The 8237-nt window shown below is 34.9% G+C and overlaps 1 protein-coding gene across 1 annotated transcript; it reads left to right on the top strand.

Moving 5' to 3' along the window:
• Window positions 1-5236: 5236 nt before the first annotated feature.
• Window positions 5237-8117, top strand: LOC121733012 (transcription elongation factor SPT4). The gene is made up of 4 exons (XM_042123081.1): window positions 5237-5420; window positions 5504-5610; window positions 6369-6424; window positions 7836-8117. The coding sequence occupies exons 1-4, from the start codon at window positions 5352-5354 to the stop codon at window positions 7952-7954; spliced, it is 351 nt and encodes a 116-aa protein (XP_041979015.1). The 5' UTR covers window positions 5237-5351; the 3' UTR covers window positions 7955-8117.
• The last annotated feature ends 120 nt before the right edge of the window (window positions 8118-8237 follow it).

The following is an 8237-nucleotide window of genomic DNA, read 5'->3' as shown; positions in this document are numbered from 1 at the left end:
TATATTATAATAAAGTAGGTATGATTAGTTCTGTTACAATATTGAAGTAAAAAATAAAGCGCCATCTGTTTTCATATATTACAATTAAAATGTTGATTGCATTGATATATTTTCTGGATGGAATATAGGCCAACACGGTATGTGCCTTCTGTTGTCAACTTGTCACATATATTAGAAATGCAGTAGGAGTTCTATAAGATAAGATAGATTGATTATTATTATACCAAGTGATAATATTATTAAACATAATATTTTAACGTATTAAAAACTATAAACAAAAAACATAATAACTAATAAGTATGATTAGTTCTATGTTACAATGAAGTAAAAAATAAAACGCCATCTGTTGAATCGTATTAGAACTAAAATGTTCATTGCATCGATATATTTCTGGATTTTTTATAATATTATACATAAAATATATTTAAGATTTTTGAAATATTATTTTAATACACATCCAAGACCCAGGAACATTGAAAACTTTTTGTTCCGCCTGCGGGACTCGAACCCAGGACCCCCGGGATGAGCGCTGGCCACGCGCAATGCGAATTAATTTTCATCGATATTTTCATGGAAATAAGGTATTTTCCCACATCAAAATGTAGCCTATGTCCTTTCTCAGACTCTAGAATAACTGTGTACAAAATTTCATTGCAATCGGTTCAGTAGTTTTGGCGTGAAAGCGAGACAGACAGACAGACAGAGATACTTTCGCATTTATAATATTAGTATGGATTAGTATGGATTATTATTTATTTGTTTAACCCATAGACTTAATATGGTTTAACCTAACTTTAATCATTAAACGTGTTTATTTATGTACCTAGGTATCTTTTTGTAATAGCTAGGTAGAGAAGGGCGCCGTGACAAAATATTGATTAATAAGTGCGCCACAGGCTGAAAAAGATTGGGAACCCCTGAACTAGAGACACTAGAGTGTGTGATCTGAGGGCTTAGCCAACACGTTTTCTTTATCGCTTCTTTATAGAACCGCCGCGCTGCGGATCTAAATACATTTCTGTGCGCGGAGTTGACATTTAAGCGTTCGATAATATGAAGTCGAAACTCGACTCATGTCATGTCAATTTCATACGTTTTGATCGGCGATTATTTAAAGAAGCGATTAAGAAAACGTGTTTGCTAGGAGCTCTGTAATGTCACTGGCTTGCGAATTTCGATGTAGAGACTTTTATTTACGAGTTAAGCATAGCTATAATATGATTAAAAGATGATGATGAGTATGAACAATTATTTGGAAAGAAGTTTGTCTATTAAAGAAGGGGCTACTATTCATTGTGGTAAAGTAGAGAAAACAATATCAACTAAAATCATTGGTAAAAAAACTTTGGCTGCACGAGCCTTCCTATTCTTTGATGGACAATCCGCTACCGATCGTTCTTATCTATAAATCTTTATATTTTGTTATACGGTAGCAGCTGGACTTTTCATAAATCCGCCTTGTAAAATATTATATTTGATCACGTGTTTTAATAATGTGGACGATTTGCTAAAAACCGTTTTTATTTATATTTTTTATAACTACCTAAGTCGCTATCGGCTACTTTCATAACAGCCTGCAGCCTCCAAATTTTGGAATTAATTTCATTAGGTACAAGTACTTACCTTATTCAGGAATAATGAATTACTTTACCATTTAAAAATGTCGTTGCTTTATATTAGGCAAAGCGCTTTTAAAGCATCGTCCGCATTATAGATAATGTGGCCCTAATAGATTAGGGCCAGGGCCCAGGCCACAATTATATTGCGTTGCGGCGTCGTATCGCAAAAACAACATCGCACAGAAATGCGATGCGATGTCGGAGCGCAAAATTTTATTGGAATTATGGTCATAACTCATAGTCACTGTCGAATCGGAAATTTCCACGATGCGTCTGCGATTTTTACGATGCGACGCCGCAACGCAGTGTTGTGGCCTGGCCCTTACCTACTTTTACATAAGATTTAACTAGCTATTTATTTTTTAAATGTAACCTTTTAAAGGGACCCCAGAAATGCCTCAAAATGAGTAGAATACCTAACATAATATTTAAGTGGACTATATGATAATAAGACAAATTAATGTAGAAAAAATGTTTGTCGAGTATTATATCTACATAATAATATAATAATTAAGTAATATATAATAATGATAATATTATTAATTTTTCTACCTGAGAGACATCCATTATTAATAATGGATATTTCTCCACTAAACTTATTCTTATAGGTAGTATAACTTTTCTTTTTACTTATATGGCCATTAGCAACCAAAATTACTTTAATTGGGGCCACAACACTGCGTTGCGGCGTCGCATCGTATAAATCTACGACGCCGCAGAATGCATCGTGAAAATTTCCAATGTAAAGAGTGCTACACTAAGTATATTAAATTTTTGCGTTGCGACATCGCATCGCATTTCTGTGCGATGTTGTTTTTGCGATACGACGCCGCAACGCAGTGTTGTGACCCGGCCCTTACTCCTTACGTCGACTGCGTATTCTGATTTCTGAGTGCTTAGGCGTCTTACAGACAAACGGCACTTGTCGACGGCACGCGACAACGGCAGTTGAATGCTACCGTCGACTAGTGTCGATATATTATTATATATATATAATAGTTCTTCACATAAAACTATCTAAAGATTACGCACACGTTATATGAGCCGGAGCCCGGACACTATAAAATTTTGGAATATAGCCGTAAATTCCACTCCTATCAGCGACCAGACTTTAGCTCCTCTGGAGTTACAGTTAGAGGTGGTAGCAAAAAATTATAATACTTGCCTAATACTTGCCTAATACCATTATAATTTATATTGCTTTACTGGACATCCATCTCAAAAACAGGCAAATTAGTACTTATTTTCGTATTTAGGTATTTAACGTAACTACTTAGTATACTATCTTAGACATAATAACTAATTGCTAAATAAATATTAAGTATATACAAAATTCTCTGTAGTTTTATTTAACCAATAAAGATCCAGATAATGTATCTTTTTTCCTAACGGGCAATTGGCCCACCGGCCACCACACATTCCCACCACTGCTACCTACTCCTGTGTCGCCAGGGTCAACAGTGGTAACCGACCATGAAAACCCTTTAATATTATGATCTCAGGGGTGCTCGAGGGACAAGCTAAAATCTGTCTAATGGCGGCTCTCGACATAGGCGAACGCGTTGGCCAACGCGTCTGCAGACGCGTTGGCCCAATGTGTAGAACGGGCGTTCGCGCGTTGGCCGTAGGTATTTAGACGTTGGCCGACGCGTCTGCGAGCATGCCGCGCGGGTCGGAAATGTCGGCAAAGATCAAAGGACATTTGTCGCAAGCTTCGTGCTCCATCCACACATAGGCCGCGCGATCAGTTCGCCCGGAGTTATAGTTATGATAATTATAATAATATGTTATAATTTTTATATGTAATAATTAAATAAATAATAAGTAGGTAATAAAATAATTACTTATATTATTTTAATATTATAAAATATTATTTAAAAGTGAGTTTATTTTTTTGTTTGTTACGTTTTCTCGCCTTTTATTTATTTATTTCGAGAATAACCTTTAAAAACTTTTCTTGTCCACATTAACAAAGTAATTATAAGCTGTGAATAAATATACAGCTACAGCTGTTAGCGACTCAACATCCATTTTGAATCCGTCCGCACATTGGCGCGATCCAAAGCATACTGAACGACCTTCCTATGTGTGGATTACTCACAAACGCCGTTGCAAGCGCACTGCCAACGCGTCTGCAGACGCGTTGGCCAACGCGTTCGCCTATGTCGAGAGCCGCCATTAGGAGTTGGGACCCGCAACGTAATTATAATTTTATCCAGAAGCGTAGCGTGCCTTGGCTCCGTATAAACAACGTTAGGAGGCCCTAAGATATGATTGCCTTTTTTAACTTTAAGAAATGGTGAGTTATTAATAATTTTGCTCACGTTGGGGTCCCCCGTGGCCAGGGGGCCTCGTTTATAGAATAATTTTGGATAAAAAGCATGAATGTTAGTAATAAAAATAAATAAAAGTATGCTGGTACAGGGTACTTATTCATAGGTTATATTTACAGTTTTTTTATGTGATCAGCAAAATAATAGGTTATAGGTGGGTACAGTCCATGGAGCTAATATAGAGAGGAGCTGGCCTAAGCAACTGTGCACTGTGATTTTCAACTAGGTCCAGCGGGGCTAAAATGTTCGCTTTGAAGAATCATGATATGAATCATAATATGATTCATTTTTCTAAAATCGCAAAATGCAACTCTGCTTGCAATTCATTTCTGTATTTTTGTACTCATTTGACATTTGTCAGTTTGACAGTTTTGACAATTCATTTGCTGAATTGATTGAGAGGAATTGCTAAATGTGACCATTTTAGCCCCGCTGACGTCATCATTGTGGGCGGGGCTTAAGTCAGTACACTTTCGGCGTTTGTCAGGTGCGCACGTAACGAGAATCCCAATAAATTGGTGTTTTCTGCGTTTTTAACAAGGAAAGGATGAAGTATTGTGTTTTACAATGTCAAAGTTACTCAGACATACATTCTGATATTAATATAAATAACATCACATTTCACCTTATACATTATTGTCTATCAACATCGCTTTCACAAGAAAGATCACAAAAACAAAAGAAATAACTAGTTGATTCGAAGTAGATACCACACTGTGTATCTCAGATTTATTTTTTCAAATTGTCGGTTTCGGTTATGGTTTAGAGAAAAATGAATTGCATATTTTCAGTCTACTATTTATGCTGTACTTTGCTGTACATAAATTATTTTAATCGGCTATGGTTTTTTTTTGGGTATAGTCCTTTATTGCAATTATCATACTTGAATACTTTTAATTGTTATACACTTTGTCTTAAATATATTTAATAGCTAAAACGCTACTTATATAGCTTTTATTATCATATTACTTATAAAGCGCCATCTGTCGTCATCTAGGATAACAATTTGAAACGTAACAAAATATCCAGGGCCGTATTTAGAATTAAATTATTTTTTAAGGGTGGGTTGCACCAGAGGCTTGGTTCAAGTTAAGGTTAAAGTTATAGTTAAGGTTAAATTTAGCTTTAACTTTAACCTTAACTTTGACCGGCGAAATTGATAGATGTCTGTTGCGTTTATTTTTTTATTCAAGCTACAGGTAGCGGGATAGCCGAAGTGCCATACTAAGAAAAAAAAATTTGACAAATGACAGTTGACACTTGACTTTTTGTTTTTGTATTTTGTGCTGGCTGCTGATGCGCGATTTTATCTTACATTATTGTACATTATACATTTTTTTATAAAAATAAGATTAAAAATAAATGCTTTTATAATTTCATCTAAAATAGATTTATCAATATGTCCTTAGACACTGTACCGAAGGATCTGCGAGGTTTAAGAGCTTGTCTAGTATGCTCCCTAATAAAGGTAACTAGAACATAGTGTAAACGTAAACTAGAGGTTAAATAGAGATTTTTTAGCCTGTTTAACTTTATTAATCATAATTTTAGACATTCGATCAGTTCGAGTATGACGGCTGCGATAATTGCGATGAATTTCTTCGGTTAAAAAATAACAAGGACAATGTTTATGACTGTACAAGCAACAACTTTGATGGGTAAGTATCAAGCTTAATTCATCAAGCCCCATACGCTCACCGGCGAACGAGACACAATAGAATATCTATTTAATTAATATATTTTATTAAATTCTTTACACAATAGTTGATAAAAATAAATAATGCTAAAATATAAAACAAAGACTACATATAAAAAACTAAATCAAAGTCAGAGGCTGCGGGCCATGTACCCAAGAGGCTGGCAGCATTACCTCGCTGTATCGCAAGACTGATACGTTGGCCAAGGTAAGCGCCAGCTCTGGGATCGTTAATATCTATTGTGTCTTGTTTTCCCACGATTGACAGGGTATTTGATAAGTCAACGTATCCTGGTAAGAAGATGACAAGGTAAAAAGGGAGCCCCCTATGGGCTTTTCTAGGCCACCCTGCGGAATGGCTTAGTAGAGCCTACATACTATGATGAGTTTGCATGATGCCAAAAACCTGGTAGACCAAGCTGATAGAGATGTGGTGGGTTGATCATGCCCGGGGTTTCAGTGGTTAGATCCTATCTAGGGAGTCCTGCATGCCCTGGCCGATGTCCTGGCCAATCTGCCGGGGATGAGCAGAGCATTCCCCATGTAAAAAAGGGGAAAAAATAACTGTAAATAGTGACCCCTATTACCTCTTAATGAAAAATACAAATGATCCATAAGTCATAACCCTGTAAACTTTACAGTCTTTACCCCTGAGGCCAGAAACAATTACAATAAGTATATTTTTAACTTTTTATGATTCTTTTGTGTACTATTTTACAGAATGATTGCTGTCATGAGCCCTGAAGACAGCTGGGTGTGCAAATGGCAAAGAATAAGTAAGATATTTTCTTCATACTTAACCATAATGTGTCTTAACACCTTTCATTGATAAATGATAATATACAGGGTTACAGGAAAAGTCGATGTAGATCCATTAAGGGCGTGTAGTTTGCATCGTTTCTAACTGATTTGGCTATGAAACACCCTATCCTAAACCTAACTGTTTTCGAGATATTCGACTTTAATTTTTTTTCATAATTGTGCCGATTTTTTTTTAAATTTGATTGTATACTATAAAATTTAGAAGTGAAAATCGCATAACTTTTTGCTTTTTACAACTGGGACAAGATGCTTTATGACTTCAATAACCAAAATTGTAAGTAAATTAACTTAACAGATCGTACTAAGACATTGAAAGTTAAAAAAAGAAATATTTATTTATTAAGTTTATTTTTCTTTAAAGGATATCGGAAAAAAATATTATGGAAGATGTTCTGCAGGTCTACTTTAAAATACCTAAGTTTCATCAGCTATCCAACAATTCCATAATATTTTTTTGGATATCCTTTAAAGAAAAATAAACTTAATAAATAAATATTTCTTTTTTAAACTTTCAATGTCTAAGTAACATCTAGTACGACCTGCTAAGTTAATTTACTTACAATTTTGGTTATTGAAGTCATAAGGCTTCTTGTCCTAGTTTCAAAAAGCAAAAAGTTATACAATTTTGACTTCTAAATTTCATAGTATACAATCAAATATCTAAAAATTCGGCAAATTTATGAAAAAAAATTTAAGTCGAATATCTCGAAAACGGTTAGGTTTAGGATAGGGTGTTTCATAGCCAAATCAGTTACAAACGATGCAAACTACACGCCCTTAACGGATCTACATCGACATTTCCTGTAACCCAGATTTTTTTTAATATAACTACTGTGCTTTATGCAGAAATGGTACTTTGTTATGAATATTTTTAGATAATAATTGAATACTGGCAATTGTTTTAAAGGACATAACTCATTTTCAACAAAATGTCCTTTGCGACATTTGAAATTTCCTGTATCAATTAGTATAGCCTCTTAAGTCTTAAATGTGTTGAAACAATCTCACATTAAAGATTTTTAGTTTGTTAAATCACACAATTTCTATTTGAATGCTTCTCTGTGTATTGATTCACCAGAAGGAAATGTTATTCTAGTCTATAAAAGTGGAGGCTTATAATTGGCTTTTCTGTTCTATAATTTATAGTAAATTTAATATATTCAGCTGTAAGCCACCCAAACATGATAAAATAAAATAATTGATAATTGAGAGTTAGAATGTGGTTAGAATTGAGCTTGAGAGATATCATGAATTTAAGACCGCACTAGAGCGACACGACACGACGCGACACTTCACTTCCATTCAACTGATGCTGATTTTTTTCCTTTTTATTAATATTCAATTTATTTGTTTTTTCAATTTCAGGTCGATTCTGCAAAGGAGTCTATGCCATTTCTGTATCTGGAAGACTTCCAGCAGGTGTGATGAGGGAAATGAAAAGCCGTGGGATTTTGTACAGACCCAGAGACACGAGTCAGAGATAATTTAAGATTGATTTCACTATACATAATATAATACCTAAGTATTACAAAAAAATATCAACATAAATTTGCTTCTTAGAAATTGCTATTTTTCGCACCTATTATACATTGGAGTTCAGGCGCGGTTCGAAGGGGGGGGTGACAGGGGACATGACCCCCCCCCAAAATCTAAGGAAAAATTGAAAAATCTCAAAATCTTGCTAAATAATAAAAGGAAATTTCTAGATATCCCCTAACCACCACTTCGTCCGACCTTAGACAGCTGCTGTGAACCCAGAACCGTCTG

Source organism: Aricia agestis, chromosome 13, assembly GCF_905147365.1.
Source record: "Aricia agestis chromosome 13, ilAriAges1.1, whole genome shotgun sequence".
Lineage (NCBI taxonomy): Eukaryota > Metazoa > Arthropoda > Insecta > Lepidoptera > Lycaenidae > Aricia > Aricia agestis.
The sequence above is the reverse complement of the archived record's forward strand: the minus strand, read 5'-3'. Positions and strand labels throughout refer to the sequence as shown.